Source organism: Impatiens glandulifera, chromosome 8 (assembly GCF_907164915.1).
Source record: "Impatiens glandulifera chromosome 8, dImpGla2.1, whole genome shotgun sequence".
NCBI lineage: Eukaryota > Viridiplantae > Streptophyta > Magnoliopsida > Ericales > Balsaminaceae > Impatiens > Impatiens glandulifera.
Window position 1 is genome coordinate 2,472,031 of NC_061869.1, and position 22,124 is coordinate 2,494,154.

The 22,124-nt window shown below is 32.0% G+C and overlaps 5 protein-coding genes across 7 annotated transcripts; 1 reads left to right on the plus strand and 4 right to left on the minus strand.

Annotated features, from left to right (window-relative positions):
* Positions 1–430: 430 nt before the first annotated feature.
* Positions 431–4,073, minus strand: LOC124911274 (ADP-ribosylation factor GTPase-activating protein AGD5-like). The gene is made up of 12 exons (XM_047451733.1): positions 3,929–4,073; positions 3,721–3,807; positions 3,187–3,245; positions 3,004–3,094; positions 2,862–2,916; positions 2,695–2,785; positions 2,396–2,621; positions 1,746–1,935; positions 1,512–1,654; positions 1,158–1,367; positions 1,031–1,071; positions 431–895 (listed from the first exon to the last, which is right to left on the minus strand). The coding sequence occupies exons 1-12, from the start codon at positions 3,989–3,991 to the stop codon at positions 718–720; spliced, it is 1,434 nt and encodes a 477-aa protein (XP_047307689.1). The 5' UTR covers positions 3,992–4,073; the 3' UTR covers positions 431–717.
* Positions 4,074–6,560: 2,487 nt separating this feature from the next.
* On the minus strand, positions 6,561–8,348 carry LOC124912116 (adrenodoxin-like protein 2, mitochondrial). Its single transcript, XM_047452676.1, has 7 exons — positions 8,106–8,348; positions 7,995–8,017; positions 7,827–7,882; positions 7,632–7,738; positions 7,452–7,501; positions 6,969–7,051; positions 6,561–6,884 (listed from the first exon to the last, which is right to left on the minus strand). Exons 1-7 carry the CDS (start codon positions 8,236–8,238, stop codon positions 6,770–6,772), a joined length of 567 nt encoding a protein of 188 aa, XP_047308632.1. The 5' UTR covers positions 8,239–8,348; the 3' UTR covers positions 6,561–6,769.
* Positions 8,349–9,612: 1,264 nt separating this feature from the next.
* LOC124912457 (beta-galactosidase 8-like) lies at positions 9,613–15,457 on the plus strand. 3 transcript variants are annotated; one of them, XM_047453081.1, is made up of 20 exons: positions 9,969–10,151; positions 10,234–10,329; positions 10,426–10,538; positions 10,626–10,692; positions 10,762–10,854; positions 10,959–11,102; positions 11,182–11,270; positions 11,368–11,473; positions 11,558–11,645; positions 11,723–11,841; positions 11,985–12,149; positions 12,234–12,433; positions 12,508–12,614; positions 12,705–12,814; positions 12,960–13,070; positions 13,176–13,286; positions 13,428–13,639; positions 13,756–14,077; positions 14,290–14,422; positions 15,321–15,457. In XM_047453081.1, the coding sequence occupies exons 1-19, from the start codon at positions 9,984–9,986 to the stop codon at positions 14,407–14,409; spliced, it is 2,541 nt and encodes an 846-aa protein (XP_047309037.1). In that variant the 5' UTR covers positions 9,969–9,983; the 3' UTR covers positions 14,410–14,422; positions 15,321–15,457. The 3 variants fall into 3 exon arrangements, with proteins under 3 accessions (XP_047309038.1, XP_047309037.1, XP_047309036.1); XM_047453082.1 differs by lacking the exon at positions 15,321–15,457 and adding an exon at positions 9,613–9,717 and having other exon boundaries at positions 10,063–10,151; positions 10,234–10,538; positions 14,290–14,488; XM_047453080.1 differs by lacking the exon at positions 15,321–15,457 and having other exon boundaries at positions 14,290–14,488.
* Positions 14,520–15,749, minus strand: LOC124912458 (quinone oxidoreductase PIG3-like). Its single transcript, XM_047453083.1, has 3 exons — positions 15,318–15,749; positions 15,048–15,237; positions 14,520–14,973 (listed from the first exon to the last, which is right to left on the minus strand). The coding sequence occupies exons 1-3, from the start codon at positions 15,747–15,749 to the stop codon at positions 14,594–14,596; spliced, it is 1,002 nt and encodes a 333-aa protein (XP_047309039.1). The 3' UTR covers positions 14,520–14,593.
* A 2,877-nt stretch (positions 15,750–18,626) lies between these two features.
* On the minus strand, positions 18,627–20,161 carry LOC124912459 (quinone oxidoreductase PIG3-like). Its single transcript, XM_047453085.1, has 4 exons — positions 19,867–20,161; positions 19,517–19,696; positions 19,217–19,406; positions 18,627–19,152 (listed from the first exon to the last, which is right to left on the minus strand). Exons 1-4 carry the CDS (start codon positions 20,116–20,118, stop codon positions 18,797–18,799), a joined length of 978 nt encoding a protein of 325 aa, XP_047309041.1. The 5' UTR covers positions 20,119–20,161; the 3' UTR covers positions 18,627–18,796.
* Positions 20,162–22,124: the final 1,963 nt, after the last annotated feature.

Here is a 22,124-nt window from a genome sequence, read left to right on the forward strand (position 1 = left end):
AAAAAAATAGAAGTTCAAAAGTTACATAATTAGATTTAGGATTATTTAGTTACAATCCCAAATTAAGCAGTTAACGGCTCTATTTAAAAAAGATGCAAGTACATTATCCAAATTTGGTACTTTTATTTATTTTCAAAATAATATATTAATTTACAGGGTAAGAATAAAATTTTCTAGACAATATTTTATTTACTCTCTTATAAATCAAATTACTTATTTAATTAATTAAAATATTAAAATATCTTTTATTTAAATTATTTATTATTATATATTAATATGTTATACTTCATTTTACCAAACAAAATTCAATTTCACAAAATCAACAGTAATCAAGATTTTTTTAAATAATTCAAGCCCTAGTTATCTAAGCATATTCACAATCCAATATATGAGTAAAATTGAGTTGCCATACTGCAACCTCAGGCAACAATGGTGTTAAAGAAAGCACAGCATATTTATTTACACAGTAATATTTTCCCATCTGGGTTAAAATGAAATAACACAATTGAGAAGGCGCGTTTAAATTATTACATATAAGAAACTGTCACCGACGCACATAGGGCAGGGCGCATTCACACTTGGTTCGACAATCATGAACTCATGGTGCAGCCTTCAATGCAATGTTGTTCAATCTGAAGCTATTTCTTGAACCAATTTTAAGCTATTTTCTTGAACCAATTTGAATAAGGAAAATAAAAAGTAAGACCTTTTCTATGCTCATTTCTTAGCAAACATTCCTTGAAATTGTGTGAGTGATGAAAAATCATAATCTCTTCCTGATTGTTGAGCTCCAATGGATCCTGCTGGTCCCGAGAACCTAGTCGGATATCCATTAATTCCTACAGGGCTTACACCTTTGACAGCCGGAACAGGCGTTGTTGAACCATACACATTACTGGAAGCAACAGATTCAAATTTACATTTTAGTAAAATCAAAACTTGGATCGCATAATTTCAAGAAAAAAGTGTCATTTTAATACTAAACCTACACAGAAATAGTGTTTGTCACTGTGTTTCGAAACTATCTTACCTAGGTGTAGAGTAGATTCCGGTTCCTGTAATGTTTCCCATCTGACATTAGAGAAAGAAAACATAAGAACATAAAAGGAGATAATATTATTTTTTTTTTTTGTAGTAAACTATAAAAATTTCCAAACCTGCCCATATTTCTGCGGAAGAACCATTGGCATTGTATTCGTGGTCATTCCTGGAACTTGGCCGTAACCATTAAGACTTCCTCCTCTTGAATTTTGACCCTGAAATTGTGTGGCATTGAATCCATAATGCAATGGTGCTGGAGCTGGAGCTGCAGCTGATGTGAAAAATGACTGTTGTTGAGTTGCTGATGGTGAGACTTGTTGCTGATGCTGTTAAAACAAAGAAACATAAAACAAATTAAACAAAATCCATCAAATAATTTGACATAAAAGTATTCCACGGCTAGATCAAGACAAATTTAACTCGTAAGCTGGTTACTGCAGAAGAAAATAAAAAGTATCACACTAACATACCTTGACAAAGAGATTTGTGTTGTCTTTCTTCACTTCTTGTAGAGGCTTATCAGCAGTAGTAGTATGAGAAGTTATCCATTGTACATCCGCAAATAAGTCTTCAATTCCTGATGTTTGTTGGATCTTCCTTTCTGCTTCAAAAGCTGAAAAAGTCATATATAGTTAAACTGCACAACATCGGCTTCAAAAGAAAATAAAAGAAATAGGAATGAACATATGTAGATATATTCATACATTGGCCATGATTAAAAGTTGAAGGAGAATCCACGGAGAGTAAATTGAACAGTTCAGTAGCATAATCAACAGTTGATGCTGGAGAATTGGTGGAATTGACCGTTGATGCTGGAGGATTGGTGGAATTGGATACCGGTTTTACTGATTCTGATTCCATCTTTCTTTCTTCTTCTCTTTGATCACGAGTCACCTAAATTTTACAAAGTCCATGACATGACATGATTGAAACAAAATCAGCAAGAGACATCAAATGTGGAATATGCAATATGACTATTGCAAATGGACACACAATGACACAATATGTCTAAGGCCTTGTTTGTGATCTGTGGTTATTTCCAAATAACCTTTTTTGATATAGATGATAGAAAATCAAGTTATTTGGGTAAAAAGACATTAGGGGTAAGACGATATTTTAGTTAATATTTGACTGTGAGTAGATTGTTGATTGGGTAGTACTGGATTAGTTTGATTAATCTCAAATAACCCACATAAAACAAGCTCCAACAATCAAACAAACAACAACACTTTCATATCAAATGAATTTGTATATGTTTCTTATATTGAACGGTATCAACGCAAGAACATTTTGAACAAACCCGGGGAAAGGAAGTTTAATCAAACAAGGATAATGAAGCGTGACTGTACATTACCGGGGTAGATGCTTTAGGAGAAGAATGGTTTGCAGCAGAACTTATTTCTGTACATAGAATAAGCTGAGGGATTTTCTTCTCCTCTCGAAACTGTTTAATATTCTCCTTATATCCCATTCCACCATTAATTCTTGAATTTGGTTCCATGGGTGAAAGCTTCTCTTCTCTGGTTGGGGAAGGAAATTTTGATTTTTCATATTTTTGTATCCATCTCTTATCTGCATACCTAGAAAAGCCCACACTTAACAATTACTCAAGGAGAATAAAACTTGATTAATCAGTTATTGACCTATACTCACTTTGCCCGAATGAAATTCTCAATTCCAACTCTATCATATTTAGGTGGCAGCTCGGCTTCCCAATAGCTATTTGATTTTTCATTTCCCATAGCTGCAAAGTAGAGTAAAAAAATAAAAATTCAGGTTCTCAACCGAAATGCATTTTCATATGAGATAACGATGCTCACATTGAATAAATGCAATCTGATCCGGGAGCCATGTGTCAAGTGTGGCTGATCTTACCTGCAGAAAGAAAACCAAGTTCATCAATAATGAAATCATCGTGTTATTGTTTCTTATAAGATGGTAACATGAAGAACAATTGACCACCTTCGATATATGCACTCCAAGGCTTCTGTGAATCCCAGAACATTGCATACATATGAAAATTCCAAGATTTACACTAGCCCATCTTGGAGCTCTGCAGTACAAAACAACAACAAAATAAATGAACAATATTGCTTAACTAACACGTTTCTTCTTGGTTCCAACATATCGAACCAATGAACCTACTTGCTTTTGCAGTCTGCACATTCTCTGTTCTCGGGTAGTTTAAGAAGTCCTTCCAATATCTGCAGATTGAATTCACGTTAATGTTCAAGTCAGCTCATAAATGCTTCTCTTTCTGTTTATGTATTCTCTTCATTTTCTTAATTACTCAAGAAACCAAGTAGATAATCCAAATGAATCAAGTTTGTTTGGGAAAACATAAAAAGGCACAAATATCCTTCTTTTCTTTAACAATTAACCAATGGGTAATGAATGAAATTTGAAATGGGCAAAATATGTAAGGGCAGAATAGTCTTGTAGGTATGCAGTTTTAGATTATCTTGATAATCCTTCTTCTTTTTTTTACCCAAACAAGATTAACTACAACCCAACTCAATCAGATTTGACAACAAACAGATTTGACAACCTAACAGTATATATGAAATGAAGATTGGTTAGAACAGGAAAATTGAAATTCTACAATGAAATCATAGCAGAAAGGAGAGTAAGATCATTATAGAGATGTTTAATCAGTGCAATATGTGTATGAATGTGAACCTTTCTATGTTTGGCGTTCAGCTCCTTGGATACACTAGCTTTCCCATTCATGGCGATACAGAGATAGTAAAAGGTGGAGATTGGTTCCTGCGAAAAAAGTTAAGTTTCTGTGTAGATAAGAACAGCTGTGTTTCATCAGACAGATTACAGAAAGGAGAATCATTCGAATTGGAAAAGAAAAGAGAGGTCTATGGATTTGACTTTATACCTCTGTTTTGTTTATCAATTTGGAAGGTTGGTGCGTGTTAAAATGAAAGACGCCATGGGCCATGCCATTGCCTGCCTGCCCTCCTCCTCTTCCTCCGTGTACACGTTTTTGTTGCTTTTTCTCTCTTCTTCTTCTTCTTCTTGGCGGTAGGCGGAAAAAAGAGTCATATGATTCCATTAGTTTGTTTGCCTAATGCTTTTATGACGAACAAGACGACCAACTCATTCTGTCTCATGTTTGTTTTTTTGTTTTTGTAATTGATCGAGGCGTAAAATAACACAAATAAACACAATTAAATATATAATATTTTATAAAAAAAATATATTTATTAAGTATTTTTATTTTATTTAATAAAAAAATTATAAAATATTCAAATAAAAGGTAATTCATATTTTGTTTGATATATATAGTCAATTAATTGATGAGAATAGAGATTTTTTTTTTTTAAAAGAAAATTAGAATGACTACCAATTGTTATAACCTCCATTTTAATCTAAAACACTTTCCGATGGAATCAAAATGAAAATAGAAAGGACGTGATAGTTGAATTTTAAGTAAAATATTTAAATAACCTATATAAAACGAGCAATATGAATTTTAAGTTTATTTTTTATAAAATATAAATTTTTAATATATTATAATATATATAATATTAAAAATCTGTTTATATCATTTTATAAATATATATATATATATTTGTATTTTAGAATATGATATAATTGTGTTTTTTTTAATTGTCTCATTCTCATTCATAATTATGAAAGGATCATAAAATTTAACAATTAATATATTTTATGAGAAAGAGTGCAAAGTGCAACCACCATATTATATATATTAAAAAATGACTCATAATAAAATAAATAAAAAGATGGAGAAAATGACTCATAATAAACAAATATAGATCACAAGAATCACAAAATATTGAAGTTTTAATCTGACATAGTATTTAAATAAAAGAAAATACAAAAAGAATAAGGTAAATATTATTAATAATTGTTTGGTTAACAGTTCTCCTCCCTATCATATTCAAGCTATCGTCAACCATTAAAAGTCGCCTTCAAGATAATGTATATTAATTAGTGGATGATTCATCATGATTGGATGTGAGTGACACCATTTTTAGATTGAGAGAATTATTCTCCACTTTTATCTTTTAATTCCAACTTTTTTACATTATAAGTTTTTAACTAAAAGTGGGTTTGCTTCATTTCAACTAAAAGAAATATTAGTTTCATATTTCTTTTTATTAATTTGTGTTTATTTATATAAGAATGGTTGTAAAAACAAACAATAAAAACATAATATTGTGTAGAGAAAATCAAATATTAAAAAATCAATGTGTGCAAAGATATTTTAAAATAGTTCTCAAAATGACAATGAACTCTCCGACCGAATTTGTCAATTTCTGAGATCGAACTTCATATATTGTCAAAATATAGCATACGTAATCTAGAAGGATTTACAATTTTTTTTCAACCAAATTATTCACTAAAAAATTAATAGGGATAATTTTTAAAAATAATTTATATGATCTCACTCGAAATATATTATTTAAAGTTATGATATAACCATGGTCCTCGTTTCAACTAAAAACGTTTCCAATTTAAATTGAACTTTTGACATTTTGATCTCTTAATCCGACTTTTATCACTGTATAATTTTAAAATTAGTTACATGTACTGAATTATTGTTATGCGACTAGTAACCGAATATAACTAAATTTAAATTTATTAAAAAAAAATGGATCAAATTCACTGTCACCCATATTCAATAATATCATTCTTAGTAAATTCGAAATCTTTTATATCTTGTTTGACTTTTTTTTCATTTGAGTTACATTTTTGGCTTTACCAAAATTTCATACATAAACAATAACTAATCTCAATATCAATAACAACATAGTTTAAAAGACAGTTTTTTCAGTACAATTTAAATATATAAGCATTTAGAAACTAAACTCAGTGAAATAGAAAAAAAATAAAAAATTATGGATTATTTCTTCAGATGGGACCAAAATAATAACTAAACAGAAAAATCATTTAAAATCTTAAAGGGGGCATCTTCACGTGAGTCTATAAATATTACATCATTTTCTGATTTGATGGTTCACTAACAAACCATTATTATATATCCAAGAATTCATTTATTTCCTGTGAATGGAAATATAACTAAACTTAATGCGGTTGGTACCAAAAATACATGATAAATCAATGTTACAGTTATTTTTATAATGGATTGGCTTTAGGTAGATTATAAATATTATTCCTCCATAGAAAGTGTCCATTCAATGAACCCATTATTATATTTGTAATCCTAACAAATAACAATAGCTGCTGCTGCTGCTAAACTTTACATTATTGATGACATAATTGAGTTGGGTTAGCACCAACAACAGGACTGATGAATTTGACAATTATGCATATTATTCCTATATGGGTCCCTTCATTAATCATTATATCTTCTTAATCATTCCAGCTAAATATACTACATCTAGAGCTGTACAGAATTTCAGAAAATAGTAACTAAAAATGTACCTTCTCGAGAGAACAGCTCGATCGCCTTACCCTGTTCAGGAACCAAACCAAACACAGATCATATGAGTTAGTATTATGTTAAACCCGCAATCCAGAAATTCAAATTTGTATTTGATTTTATCTCCCATAGTAGTTTACAACTAGACACTTCTAAATAAGATAATCAAAACCTTTGTAATCTTTAACAAAATTTAATCAAGAAAAGCTGAAGAAAATAGGGCCAAATTTCTGCAATACGCTATTAGAGCAGGCAAAGTTTCCTTTAATCCACCAAGATCAGCTTTTCTAATTCATTTGTAATCAGAACTCATAGAGAGTTTTGTTTCAATTGATCTGTAGAAATGTTTCTTGTGGCAGTAGGAACAGCCAAGCGCATTCCATTAAGTTCTGGTTTTGCAATGACTTGACAACCGAGGCGAGATCTGTTGAAAAGCATAATATGAATGAGAATTACTTATTTAGTTTGACAAAGTCAGCCAAATTTTGTGTGGAATGAAAGTGCTTACGTTTTTGTCAAGCCAAAGGCAAGATCTAACATGTCATTTTCTTCATCAGTTGGATCTTCTAGCTTATTGTAGTATTCTATGTCCTAAACAACAAAGATAATAACAAGCAAGAAAAGTTTAGTAATCAGAACAAACCTACCCCAAACTTTTATTTAGCCCCTTAAGTTCGTTTCTTTTAAATAAATTTTGTTTTAGGTTAACCCTAAACCCTAAAACACCGTTCAGATTATCATGAGAATTTAACACAATGTAAAGTACATCAAGAAGTGACGCTACCCTGATTGCCAAAATTTGTATGATCAATGATGCAGATGCAAAGTGTCAAAAACAAAACCTTTTTCCACTAACTGTCTCCAAAAATGGTCATTTCAAAACTTTAAGGGACCTAAATCAAACAAAGTTTCGAGAAGGATATCAAAATTTGCAATAGTTTAAACGCTTATTTATGGATTTTCCCTTCTTTTTTTCCTTGTCTCGTCGTACCATCACAATACAATGGCAAGTGGAACAAGCAAGGCATCCATCACATGCTCCTGTTATCAAATTGAATCAGGCAAAAGAATGTTGATAAGAATTCAGTATAAGCTTAATCCATCAAACCCTAAATCCAACACAAGGATCACATATTAACAATTTTTCTGTAAATTAAACACAATCATTTACCTTCTATTTCAACATCATTTTCGACGGCTGCTTCAAGCATAGACATGCCAATAGGTACATTTACATGTTTCACTTCTCCATCTTTATCAAGAAATGACACTGATATTCTACACAAAATGATCTTATTAATCATCCCATTAAAATACTTTACACCAAGGATAGTATAATAATTGTAATTGAATATTAATAACTTACTTTTCTTCATTTCCTCCCTCTTGAGGTTTTGTGCTTGAAAATAACCTAGAGTTAAACTGATTGCATTCCTTGTTAATTACAATGTTAATTGAATTGATATTCATGAAGCAAAAATAAAGCTTGCAAATTTATTCATCACCCACATAAATAGAAGGATTAATTACTAACCTGGGGTAGTAAAATGGAGCGACCTGACAGAGCAATTCGTTTAACCAACAGGTAAGTTAATGAGATTTGCTCTATGAAGCAATAACTGGAACTTGGAGAAAGAGAAATTACCTGTGAAAGATTGGAGATAGTGAGAAGATGGATAGAGATTGAAGATTGTTCGGCGCTGAGTAGACGGAGTGGAAATTGATCGTCTCAATAGGTATACAGCTCTGTTAGCAAAGGCTCTGATTCTAAACGCCATTAAGACGACGATCCCCCCTCCAAACTCCGCTTCCTGTGGGCGGCTGTGAGGTAGTGCGAGATGGAGACGACGAACTGAGATTTTGCCTCCTTAGGCTCCGTTTGGAATTGCGGATGCTCGCCTTATCAAAATAAAAAAAATATAAAATATATTAGTATTACTATTATTTTGTTGGTAAATATTGAATTGTGAAATTAGAACCCGAGAAAATATACTACTTAATATTTATAAATAAAAATTAATATTAATAATTTAACGCACATTTTAGTGAATAGAAAATTTTGACTATTGAATTTAGTGAAACAGTAGTCAAAATTCACTAAAATTCGTAAGTTAAATTAGTCACGTTCAAATATTTTAGGAATACAGAAAGAAAAAATATAGTACAATAAATTATTAGGAAAGTAAAAATTATATGATTTTCAAAATTTAGATATTTATATTTATAAATTAATATATGTATATATATATATAATTTTTTATAAGAATATGATATTAATTTAATTATAAAAATATTATTTTTTAAAATTAAATTTAAATATAATTATATTATATTATTATTATATATTATTTTTGTCATTTTACTAGATATAAAACTAATTTTATTTAACTATAAAATATTTTTTATTTTATTAAAATAAATTCTGTCATTCTATTTTACTAAATATAAAACTAATTTTATTTAAATATAAAATATTTTTTATTTTATCAAAATAAATTTAATTAAATCAAATATGTTACTAAAAATACACTCTATTGGTTCCACTTTATTATAACTTAAAAATTATATTTATGTTTATTTATTTATTTATTTATTTTTTAACTTCTTTATTTTTTAAATTTTGTTTTCATGTAATGTTTTTGTCTTTTTAAATTTTTTTTTTTTAATATACATGAACTTTTTTAAAAAAAAATCTTAAAAAATAAATTAAACAGCTATCCGATAATAGTTCAAAGTGATATAAAAAAGAAAAAAAAAGCGCATATAAAGGTAAATTTGAGGAAATGACCCCACTCATATAGAAATAACTGATTGTGTGGGTGCATAATTTAAATAGTGCTGATAACCTTTTTTTTTTAATGACAATTGTACCTTTGTGTAACGCAACCGGAATTATTTTTTTTCGTCTCGCGATTGCGTAACGCAACTGGGCATTTTCATCCAAAAAAAATTATAATCAATTTTTTATTGACACAAACTGAAGCATTTTCGTCCAAAAACAGTAAAAGGAATACCAGCGTTTTTTTTTTATCCTCTGCACTTTCTGCATTTCAAACTGTCCGATTAAGAAATAGAGGAAATGGAAATAATAATAAAGATTTAGCTTAATATTGAATTGGGATTAGTTAAAAACCGCCATTGAATTGAAGCTTCTTATGGTATCTCGTTCTTCATTTGCTTTCAAATTTCCAATGTCTTCTCTCTCTAACTTCACTGGAATTGCATTTGCAGCATAAGATTCATCGCCGATCCTCACGGTTTGTTTCTTTCCTATTCGAATCTATAAATTCCTTTCAGATTCTTCGTAATGTACATATACAAATGAACAAATTAACCTACCTTTAATCTTCCATCTCATCTCAATGTTATTTTCTATGCTTATATTTGCAAACATACAGATAGGTCTAGATAGGTGAAGACAAGAAACTGAAATTCTTAGATATAAGAATATATATATGATTATCGTGCATAACTTAAGAGAGGATTTCTTGCTTTGTTCGTGTGTTTTTTTTATTAACGAACTATGGAAAGAAAGAAACTGAATATCTATGTAGCTCTTCTGTTTGTGAGTTTAATTTTTGAAAGAGTGAATTGTACAACAGTTACATATGACGGGAAATCAATTGTCATCGATGGTAAGAGACGTGTATTGCAGTCTGGATCGATTCATTATCCCAGGAGTACACCTGAAGTGAGTGATTGTTTGTATTTTTGTATGTTTAAGGTAAAATAATACATAAACCTTAAATTCTATTGTATTCTTATTGTTTTAGGTATGGCCTGAACTTATTCAGAAATCAAAAGAAGGGGGAATTGATGTGGTTGAGACTTATGTCTTCTGGAATTATCATGAACCAGTTAGAGGACAGGTAAACAAGTTGTTTTCTTCACTATATGTGAACTAGAACTTGGTAGCTGAAAGGATATTCTATTTAGTTAATTTGGTTTTGTGTAAACTATTGCAGTACTACTTCGAAGGCAGGTTTGATCTGGTAAAGTTTGTGAAGACAGTGCAGGAAGCCGGTTTGTTTGTGCATTTGAGGATTGGTCCTTACGCATGTGCAGAATGGAATTACGGGTTGATTTCTTCTAGAAGTAACTATGATTCATTGTAGGATGTTGAAAGTTTTTCTAATGTAAAATATGTTTTCCAATTCTCTGACAGGGGATTCCCAATGTGGCTACATTTCATTCCTGGCATTCAGTTTCGTACAACAAATGACCTTTACAAGGTATTTACATTTGTTTCTTTTGGAGCTAATGAAATCACTTTTATAAATAACGCAACAAATTGAACTTAGAATGAGATGAAACGTTTCATGGAGAAAATTGTTGAGTTGATGAAGGAGGAGAACCTTTTTGCATCTCAAGGAGGCCCAATCATTCTTGCACAGGTAGTTTGGGTTGGATTTCTTCGTTAGTTTTTGTGTGTCATCCTATGGACTTTAATTGATACCATTAATTTGTATCTTTCATTTGCATCTTATGCAATTAACAGGTTGAGAATGAGTATGAACTTGTAGAATGGGCCTATGGAGTTGGAGGAGAATTATATGTTGAATGGGCGGCTGAAACTGCTGTTAGCCTTAATACAACTGTACCTTGGGTGATGTGTCGTCAAACCGATGCCCCAGATCCAATAGTAAGTGTCTATAACTAATCCAAACGATAGTTATGACGTTAAGCAGCTGTTCATGAGAAGTGTTGTGATATTTATGTAGATAAACACATGTAATGGGTTCTACTGTGATGGATTTAAACCAAATTCACCTTCCAAACCAGCAATGTGGACTGAGAACTATGTTGGATGGTAAAACATGCCTATTTGTAGAAATGTTTTGACATATCAAACATGAAGCTGGTTAGAATCTTTGGAGAGCTAAATATCTGTAGCCACAACCTTGCAGGTTCAGTGCATTTGGTTATGCAATTCCTTATCGGCCTGTTGAGGACTTGGCTTTTGCTGTTGCCCGTTTTTTTGAAAAAGGTGGTACTTTTCAAAACTATTACATGGTGAGTCTAGATAAGACTGCATTATATCTCTATATATATAATGTGTTTATTCGAGTGAAATGGATCTATGATATTCTCTTGTAGTATTTTGGTGGTACTAATTTCGGAAGGACAGCTGGAGGGCCGTTAACTGCCACAAGCTACGATTATGATGCTCCAATTGATGAATATGGTAACTTCTTACATTTCATTGCCTTTTTTCTAAACTTTTTTACGAGTTTTATGTCACACAATTTTGACTTAATGCAGGTTTTATTAGGCAGCCAAAATGGGGCCATTTGCGGGATCTTCACATGGCAATCAAGCTATGTGAAGAATATTTGGTCTACGCAGATCCGGTTCAACTCTCACTAGGTGAGAATCTTGAGGTAACGCTAAAAAAATTCATCTGTAACCCCGCGAATGATTATGGAGGCTGAGTTATTGAAATGATAAAAAAAACTGAATTTATGTACAATATAAAGGTGGGATATGTTTATTTGACAAAATGGAATCAAAATTTTAAAACCAGGCACATGTATTCTACAAAGCTTCAAATGACTGTGCAGCATTTCTTGCCAACTATGGAAGCAATTCAGATGCTACCGTCAGCTTTAATGGGAAATCTTACTTCCTACCCGCTTGGTCAGTTAGCATTCTTCCGGATTGTAGAACTGTTGTATTTAACACGGCTAAGGTAAAACTGCTGATTCCCATAGCCTTTGAAGGGAACTTTTCTTGTAAAGATTTATAACTCCTATATACTTTCTTCATTAACCAGGTTGTTACACAGAAAAACCTTATTGACGTTGTCTTTCCTCGAAAATCTAATATGATTGAATATTCATTAGCTTCATCGGAATGGAGTTGGTTTAAGGAAAAAGTGGGTGTTTGGAGCAATAGCTCGTTTATCACATCCAGGTTACTGGAGCAGATCAATACAACACAAGATTCAAGTGACTTCCTTTGGTATACAACAAGGTACAGAACTCTTATAATCAATCATTGAAATGAACGTTTATCAATTATTATTATTATTATTTTTCATCTGGCAGTATAAATGTTGATGAGAACAGTAAGGTTGATAAAGAAACCAAAGCTTTTCTTCTTATCCAGAGTTTAGGTCATGCAGGTCTTGTTTTTGTCAACAAAAAATTAATAGGCAAGTGATTTTCTGCCTCCAATGTGATGTTGATTGAAGCATTTCTTCAAAAGGATGTGAAAAAAATAATACTTTGTTTATCTTTTGAAGGATTTAGCTACGGTTATCATGACGATGCAAGCTTCAATTTCAGTGGATCAATCGATCTTAACCACGGGCGTAATACCTTGGACGTACTAAATATGATGATTGGTTTACAGGTACATTACATCTTGGATAATCTTCCACAATATGTTAATGTTTTCTTTAACATTTGAGGGAAAAAACAAATTTATATAAAATGTTGAAGAAAGAATAAAATTAAATAACCGATTTGATCCTATTTGTTGTCTTATGTATATGCAGAACTTTGGGGCATGGTTTGATATTGCTGGGGCAGGACTTTATTCTGTTATTGTCAGTCATTCGAAAAATAATAGTAAAGAGGATCTCTCATCTGCAGAATGGACCTATCAGGTTCGATAAAATTGTCAGCATTGGCCTGTTTTGTTATATGTTGTGATATAAAAAAAGTTAGAAAATAATATGCATTTATTTTGGTTTATCTTTCATTTCCTTAAGGTGGGGCTTGAAGGCGAATCAATCGGACTTGATAGAATCGATCTTGTAAATAGTACTTTATGGACTAAAGGGAGTGATCTTCCAACTAATCAGAGCTTGATATGGTACAAGGTATGCATCAACCTGGTTAAGAAATCATTTTTTTCATTTTAGGGAAATATATAGGATATTTAGTTTGCCCAACACAAGAAAAAGGTAGATAATTTTCATATTTTAGATACTTGAGGCTCAAATTTTCTTTCCAAAATTCAGACAACATTTTATGCTACTGATGGAAAAGGCCCATTATCTTTGAACCTTTCGAGCATGGGAAAGGGTCAAGCATGGGTTAATGGGCAGAGTATAGGTCGCTATTGGCCTGCTTACATCTCACCGTCTGATGGTTGCACTGATAATTGTGATTATAGAGGATCCTATGACTCCAATAAATGTCTCAGACACTGCGGTCAACCTTCTCAAATTTTGTAAGTTAGATTAAACTCAATTTGAAACACTTTTTAGAGCTCAGTCAGAGTTTGCGGCAATGAGCCTTCAACAACCCCATTTTAAACTTATGTGAGTTTAAGAATGCATCAAACAGGTATCATGTCCCTCGATTATGGGTACACAAGGGTGTAAACCTACTGGTTCTTCATGAAGAGCTTGGTGGTGACCCTTCAAAGATCTCCTTTCTGTCACGAGTTAGACATGAGATATGTTCCGTCGTGTCTGAGGATGGGATACCACCTGTTGACACTTGGAAGCCGAAAACGAGCCTTCAACAGCCCCAAGTTCGACTGAGCTGTGAGCATGGATGGCTTATAACTTCAATTAATTTTGCAAGCTATGGAACTCCAAAAGGGGATTGTGGCACTTTCACTGCCGGAATATGTCACAAGAATGTTAAACCCATCATTCAGCAGGTAAAATGCTGCATATTCTCATCTTTAGATTTATTTAGTACTTTGATATATTAGTTGAGATTTCAAACCTTGGGGAGGTTTTGGATCTGTTTTTATTATGTCCAAAGGCTGTGTTCGATCATCCAAATTCTTATACAAACCCGTTTCCACGTGAAACCAGAAATAACCATACTTTGGAGATTGTATAAAGTATATTAATTTTATTATTGCAGGCTTGCATAGGCAACAGAGAGTGCTCAGTCCCTGTTGCTACAGCTAAACTAGGTGATCCCTGTCCAAATGTGCTCAAAAGCTTGGCAATTGAAGCTGTTTGTACTACTACTAATCCTTAGGCAGGAAAAAAAGGTATGAATAAAACTACCCATATGTGATGAAAACAGTTTTAAGAAGTATATGAAGTTTACAAGTCTTCTTATCAATCTGTGTTTGACATCTTTCGAAAGGAAGAAATGAAAGCCAAAGACGATTATTTAGTTGTAGATAAGCCAAGTTCTAAGTTTTTAATTAACATTGGGATCAAGGAAAAAGGAGAATTTTACCCATGTGTTTGCTGCTTTCCATGAGACTATGAGCCTCAGAAGCCTCAGATAGTGGGAAGGACTTGTAGACCACTGGCTTCACCTTCCCACAATCAATTGCCGGCCAAACGTTTTTCTCCACTTCCCTCACTATTTCACCTTTGTTTTCTATACTTTTACCATGCAAATCAATCAATTGGATTGTGACGTGCTTTGTTAACAAAGTGACTAGGTTCGTTTTTGGCCGTGTGTCTCCTATATAGCCAAACATAAGGAATTTTCCACCGACACTTAGAAAGAGTCTTCCACTGACATTTAGACTTTCAAGGTTAGGCTTATAGTAGCCTTCTCCAATGCTATCAAGTATAACATCAACACCTGTTACGTACATCTAAGGATCAGATATTGCTTTTTCATAAAGAAAGCAGCATATGGTGTATTTATATTTATACCTTTCCCTTGTGTTTCTTCGTTCACCCGAACAACAAAATCTTCGGTCTTGCAGTTGATACATACATCAGCTCCAATATCCTTGCAGAAAGCTAGTTCTTCCTCACTAACTGCAGTTGTAAAGACCTTGATTCCATAGTACTTAGCTATTTGGATGGCAAATGTACCAATTCCAGTTGAACCACCATGGACCTACATACGTACATTACAAATCTGTCACAAGAAATAAGAAAATGGCTTCCTTTAGATTAGTTAACTTGTAATGTATGTACCAGGAATGATTGACCAGGTGATAGTTTACTGATCATGAAGACAGTAGACCAGACAGTATAGGCAGCCTTAGGGAAGAAAGCAGCATCTTTAAGTGAAATATTAGGTGGAACTGGAAGAAGTTGAACGGATGGTACAGTCACTTTCTCAGCATAACCTCCTCCGCTAAGAAGAGCGCATACCTGATCGCCGATTTTCCACCTCGAAACATTGGTCCCAACGGCTTCGATCGTTCCAGAACATTCAAGGCCAAGATAGGGACTGGCGCCAATCCGAAGACGGTTGAGACCTTTGCGCTGAAATGTATCGACCATGTTGATGGCTGTGGCCTCGATCTTTATCAAAACTTCACCGTCTTGAAGTTGAGGTTCATCTACCTCTTGCACCTGCAGCACTTTCGGACTGCCGGGGGACGTAATGACTACAGCCTTCATTTCCGACGACTGTTTTAGTAACGAATCACAACAACAGGAGAAGAAGAAGTGAGTCTATATCACATAATTATGAGAAATTACATGGAATTTGGAAGAGGAATGTGAAAGTAATGATATGGAAAAAAATAAAATCAATCTCTTTCTCTTCCCTCCAAATTTCTTTTTCTATCCCTCCTATGTAATGATGGATTTAATACCATATTTGAAGGGAAATTTAATGAAATGACCATAGTAACGCCTTTATTTAGGGAAATGAACCGCGCCCATAAACTTTACAAAAATATCATTAGGATGAAAATACCCATTCGCGTCACACCATAATTCGTCGAGTGTGCCGTCGCGTGACGCGATAGAGTATTTTCGTCATAGCACAGGAAAAAGCAAGTTTTGTTGGGCGTTTAATTTTCTCAAATAATGGTTTTATTGAGGACATTTCATCAAATTTCCCTTATTAGAGATTATGTATAGAAAATAAGAACTTGGTAAGAGAAAATGTAAAAAAAATAAAAAATAAATAAATAACTATTGCATAATGACTAAGGTCTTGTTCGGATTGTTTTGTCTTTTTAAATCTAGAGGGAAAAACGTAATGATGGTCGATGATTTTGAGTATGTGATAATTATTTTTGGTAAAAATTTTTAAATGATATTAATATATATAAATAAAATAAAAAATAATAATTTTAAATAAAGAGTATTTTAATATTTTGGTTAATGAAGTAAATAATGTAATTGTTGAGAAATAATTAATTAAAAATTAATTTTATTTGGATTATTTTAAAAGATAGCAAAGAAAACAAAGCCTAAGGATGCCATGCAAGCTGGCCAATAATTGAAATTTGGGCATGGTTAAGACTATATAAGTTGTCTACTAAAACCACCATGTCAAACACATATCAATTTATAAAGCCTTTTTAATATATATATATATATATTAATTTAATTATTTTATTAAAAACATTTTTTTTTAAAAATTAATTATTTTAATAAGATTAACTATTTTAAATTTATATATATATATATTATTTATTTATAAATATATAAAAATCATTTAAATATCTCTAATTTCTTATAACTAATTTATAAATATATATATTAGAGAAATGATATATATCACAACTCTAAATTAGCGACGCACATCGAAAAAACCTCATTGTCATACAAATGTTATACAAAAGGGACTTGGTCAGCGAAGTCCCTTTTGTATAACAGCGTACTTTCGTTGTGCGAGTCGCGATTTCAGGGTCGATAGGTATAAGGTATCATTTTTCATATATTTATATATAATTTGAAATTTTAATTTTATTTTAAAAAAAATCAATATATTTTATTCAAAATTATTATTATTTAGGCAAAGTTTAAATAGTTATTTTAAATAAAATATATTATAATTTTATATATATTAAATAATTTTATTTTATAAAATTATTCTTAATTTTAAGATTTTAATAGAATATATTTACAAATTTAAACTATTAATCTTATTAAAAAATTCAAAAAACTTTATTATATTTTATTTATATTAAAATAATTAAATTAAAATACTTAGTTATTTATGACTTGATCAACAACAAAATTTAAGAAACAATGTAGGTGTATTTATAGCGATTTTAACTTTGTTAAGGCGCCAAACAAAAGAAAAAAACTTAAGGAGTTTAATAAGGGAGAGGAACTTGTTCAACACGTTCATTGACGGGATCACTTCTCATTGACCATATTTTCGAGGGTGCCAAGAAAAAGTGATAATAACAATGAAAGTATGTCTCGCATGAACCTTACCACCCAACAAGCCAAAATACTAGAATGAGACGTCTTTCTAACCATAAACCGTTTTTGGAAGGATATCATTTATCCTTTCTTCTAAACTTAAAAATATATACATATAAAATCATTAAAAACATTTTATATTTTCCAAGTTATGGATAACAAACCACTAACAAATTCACCTTGGAAAAGCTAAAAAAAAATTTATAAATGGAAAGCATGTAAGCAAAATAAAATCACGGTGTAAATAACCCTCCTTAGGGGATTATAATAGGAGATTTTTCCATAACTTTACAAACTATCGAAAAAATATAATCACGTATCTATCATTAAGGTGAACGGGGTTGAAATCGTCGAGTCAAATTCCATTCGGGATTCCACTCTCTTACTATGAGAGTCTTCTCACAAAGTCTACTTATGAGAAGCCGAGGAAACGATTTAAAAAAATTAGCGAGCAACAAAAGTTTTCTATCGAGCAGTATTTCACAATTGAGAAAATTTTGATACAAGTTGTGATGGAGACAAAACACCTGATCAAATGGATACACATTAACTTTCATTGAAAAGTCTTGAAAATTTATTAAGGAGGACTATTTGAGCTCGTTCAAACAATTTCATGTTACGACTTATTTTGACAAATGTTGAAATTCTAACTTTATTATCCTTGTTAGAAATATTCAAAGGCTAAAGAACTTAAACACTTCAGACCTATTAGCCTTGTAACGAGTTTTTATAAAATGTGGCGAAAACATTAGCTAATAAGCTCAAAGTTCTTTTTGTCAAAACTCATTTTTCTTAATAAGATGTCGTTTGTACAATATAGACAAATCACCGACGTTTCTCTCATTGCAAATGAGTATATTGACTCTATTGCTAGAAAATGGGGAGGGAATGTCTTTGTAAACTTGATATCGAAAAAATTTTTGATCACGTCAGTTGGGGACCTTGTATAAAGTATATTAATTTTATTATTGCAGGCTTGCATAGGCAAGAGGGAGTGCTCAGTCCCTGTTGCTACAGCTAAACTAGGTGATCCCTGTCCAAATGTGCTCAAAAGCTTGGCAATTGATGCTGTTTGTACTACTACTAATCCCTAAGCAGGAGAAAAAGGTATGAATAAAACTACCCTTGTGATGAAAACAGTTTTAAGAAGTATATGAAGTGTACAAGCAGTCTTCTTATCCATCTGTGTTTGACATCTTTCGAAGGAAGAAATGAAAGCCAAAGACGATTATTTAGTTGTAGATAAGTCAAGTTCTCTAAGTTTTTAATTAACATTGGGATCATGGAAAAAGGAGAATTTTACCCATATGTTTGCTGCTTTCCATGAGACTGTGAGCCTCAGAAACCTCAGATAGTGGGAAAGACTTGTAGACCACTGGCTTCACCTTCCCACAATCAATTGCCGGCCAAACGTTTTTCTCCACTTCCCTCACTATTTCCCCTTTGTTTTCTATACTTCTACCACGCAAACCAGCCGCTTGGACTGTGAGGCGCTTTGCTAACAACATTGTTAGGTTTGTTTCGGTCACCGTGCCTCCCATAAAGCCAATGATAAAGAGTCTTCCACCGACATTTAGACTTTCAAGGTTTCTCTGATAGTAGGCTGCTCCGATGTTATCAAGTATAACATCAACACCTGTTACATCTAGGGATCAGATATTGTTTTTTCATGAAGGAAGCATATGGTGTATTTTTTATACCTTTCCCTTGTGTTTCTTCCTTCACACGAGCAACAAAATCTTCGGTTTTGTAGTTGATACATACATCAGCTCCAATATCCTTGCAGAAAGCCAGTTTTTCCTCACTCCCTGCAGTTGTAAAGACCTTGATTCCATAGTACTTAGCTATCTGGATGGCAAATGTACCAATTCCACTTGAACCCCCATGAACCTACATTACAAATCACAATAAATAGTGCATTTTGCCCTAGATTAGTTCATTTCTACTATTACCACCACTACTACTACTACTACATAGCATGATTTGTACTCAAAATGTACCAGGAATGATTCACCAGGTGATAGTTTACTGATCATGAAGACAGTAGACCAGACAGTACAAACAACCTCAGGGAAGCAAGCAGCATCTTTAAGTGAAATATTAGGCGGAACTGGAAGAACTTGAACAGCTGGTACAGTCACTTTCTCAGCATAACCTCCTCCGCTAAGAAGTGCGCATACCTGAAACCCTAAGTTTAGCAAAGATCTAGTCTCCAGTGATCAATCTAAAGTAGGATTAGTTATTATCATCATTAACATCTACAATACTCATCTTCTTTCAGTAATTACAGATATGACAGAGAACATGCATTGGAATTTAACCGAAACAGAAATTTCAGAAATCGGATGACCTGATCGCCGATTTTCCACCTCGAAACATTGGTCCCGACGGCTTCGATTGTTCCAGAACATTCAAGACCGAGATAGGGACTGGCGCCTTTCGGAGGAGGGTGGAGACCTTTGCGCTGAAGAGTATCGGCTCTGTTGATGGCTGTGGCCTCGATCTTGATCAAAACTTCGCCGTCTTGAAGTTGAGGTTCGTCTACCTCTTGCACCTGTAGCACCTCCGGACCGCCGGGGGACGTAATAACCACCGCTTTCATTTCCGACGACTTATTTAGGAAGAGAACTGGAAAGGAAGAAGAAGAAGTGACAGTCTATCTATCACAATAATATAGTTAATAGCAAAATATATTAAAGAGAAGCTCAATTTGACAACTAAACAAGTTACTTTTCATTGGAAAAAAAAACTATTACTCTAAAATATCAAATCCAGTAACCATTTATTAAAAGAAATAAAAAATTACTCTAGGATTATTTTGTCTCAATTATTGTTAAGAAAGAGACATATACGAATTCAAGAAAATTGATTCCTAACATAATCGGAGGTATGAACAGCAAACGACCCCTGACGATTAGTAATATTATTTGAATTATAATAATTCGAGACGAAAAAATTGATTCAATTAAATAGGATGCCGGACCAAACAAAACACAACATTACCTCAAAACTGAATTATTAAAAAAAAAAAATAAGACTCCAATACTAAAAAATTGTCAATGAATGAGTCAGAAAATTTTACCATTCAATTATTGTAAAGTTTATTTTTCTCTCAGAGAATAAGACATTAATTAATTTAATTAATTAACAACAATCTAAATTAATTGAATAATTTTATTCTTAAAAAAAATCAATAAAGTAATTAAGTTACAATATAAATAAATAAATAAATAAGGAGAGTCCTATTTTCACTTAAAAACAACTTAAATTAAAGTAAAATTGATTGACCACCCTTTAATTAAAGGTTTTCATCTCATTTTTTTCATCAGAAAGTTTAGGGATTTTCAATTTTTTTGTCTTATTATCATAATACATTATTTTTATTTTTTATAACTAAAATTTATTTAGAGAATAATAATAAATAAGTAAAAAAAATATTATTTTTTATTCATAATAATAAAAAAATTATCTTTAACAATGTGTTAATTATTTTTTTTAAAAAGGCTAATATAATATAAATAATAATTGTTTTAACCTAACAACAACAACAAAAAATAAAAAAATTACAAAACAAGAGTGTTCATTTTATCACCAAACACAACGAAATTAACTATTGAGGAGCAACAATGGAAATGTAAACAAAAATACTCCTCAACAAACAAACATGAACATAAAATCAAATTTAATGAACTCGAAGATCTTCAATCAATGAGTTCACCGACCGCATCCGTCGGTGTTCTAGAAAGATCTCTCAATCGTCATAATAATAGCGTTATGGAGTAAACACATCGGTCGACCGTTATCATTGAACGTTATACATTTTTTTTCAATTCAAATAGTCCAAACATAAAATAATTAGGACGAGAACTCATCGACTCAATCCGATAGAGCTCGTAGTTTCAATTTAAACATCTCAATAATTGACGATTGACTCAGACATCACTCATGCAATGTCAATCATATTCCAAATTGTAGTCACTCTTTTACAATGCAAAAACAATGGAGGTGTCGTCTCCACCTCTTCACAACATATTTTACAACGATTAACCATAATGCACATTTTCATCTATCGTCCGTCAAGATCTTTATGAATAACACTTTATCAAAAAAAACGAGATTTTTAAATATAATTTAAAACCTCACAACTTTAATAGGAATTCACATTGCAATCTCCGTAAATAATGTGTAAAAATAATCTACCTGAATTCATGTCTTGTCAACTTAATGCGAAAAAAGGAATCAGCACTTTACGCTCAATAAGATCAACATACTTTCATTTCAGATGACTTTTTTATTATTAAATTTTCTTCTATATCTAATTTTATTAGTGAAAATAGAATATGAGAATAAAATTTGTGAATAAAACAGTAGAAGAATTGGTTTGAGTAATTAATTTATTGCAAATCAAAAATTACTCGCAGAGTCTATACATACAAGGAAGGAGGAGGAGTCTAACAACAAAATCACTCTTCAACATCTCTTATCTCTATCTCTATCTCTCCAGTATTCAAATTCCTGAACAGATGGATGAAATTGGCGATCGGAGGTGGTTGGATTCTTCAAACAGAGGAATCAACGGCTCAAACCTCTCTTAGAGTTAGGGGAGAA

Excerpts from the sequence above, each read along its gene's own strand:
- LOC124911274 (XM_047451733.1), bottom strand. The coding sequence starts at position 3,991 with ATGGCCCATGGCGTCTTTCATTTTAACACGCACCAACCTTCCAAATTG. Across the intron at positions 3,246-3,720 it reads TGAACGCCAAACATAGAAAG|ATATTGGAAGGACTTCTTAA; the intron begins GTTCACATTCAT and ends TTCAATCTGCAG. Across the intron at positions 3,095-3,186 it reads TGTGCAGACTGCAAAAGCAA|AGCTCCAAGATGGGCTAGTG; the intron begins GTAGGTTCATTG and ends TTTGTACTGCAG.
- LOC124912116 (XM_047452676.1), bottom strand. The coding sequence starts at position 8,238 with ATGGCGTTTAGAATCAGAGCCTTTGCTAACAGAGCTGTATACCTATTG. Across the intron at positions 7,739-7,826 it reads GAGGGAGGAAATGAAGAAAA|AATATCAGTGTCATTTCTTG; the intron begins GTAAGTTATTAA and ends CATTTTGTGTAG. Across the intron at positions 6,885-6,968 it reads GCCTTTGGCTTGACAAAAAC|ATCTCGCCTCGGTTGTCAAG; the intron begins GTAAGCACTTTC and ends GCTTTTCAACAG.
- LOC124912457 (XM_047453081.1), top strand. The coding sequence starts at position 9,984 with ATGGAAAGAAAGAAACTGAATATCTATGTAGCTCTTCTGTTTGTGAGT. Across the intron at positions 10,152-10,233 it reads ATCCCAGGAGTACACCTGAA|GTATGGCCTGAACTTATTCA; the intron begins GTGAGTGATTGT and ends TTATTGTTTTAG. Across the intron at positions 13,640-13,755 it reads GGTCAACCTTCTCAAATTTT|GTATCATGTCCCTCGATTAT; the intron begins GTAAGTTAGATT and ends TGCATCAAACAG.
- LOC124912458 (XM_047453083.1), bottom strand. The coding sequence starts at position 15,749 with ATGAAGGCTGTAGTCATTACGTCCCCCGGCAGTCCGAAAGTGCTGCAG. Across the intron at positions 15,238-15,317 it reads CACCTGGTCAATCATTCCTG|GTCCATGGTGGTTCAACTGG; the intron begins GTACATACATTA and ends GTACGTATGTAG. Across the intron at positions 14,974-15,047 it reads CGAAGAAACACAAGGGAAAG|GTGTTGATGTTATACTTGAT; the intron begins GTATAAATATAA and ends TGTACGTAACAG.
- LOC124912459 (XM_047453085.1), bottom strand. The coding sequence starts at position 20,118 with ATGAAAGCGGTGGTTATTACGTCCCCCGGCGGTCCGGAGGTGCTACAG. Across the intron at positions 19,697-19,866 it reads GGTGGAAAATCGGCGATCAG|GTATGCGCACTTCTTAGCGG; the intron begins GTCATCCGATTT and ends TTAGGGTTTCAG. Across the intron at positions 19,407-19,516 it reads CACCTGGTGAATCATTCCTG|GTTCATGGGGGTTCAAGTGG; the intron begins GTACATTTTGAG and ends TTTGTAATGTAG.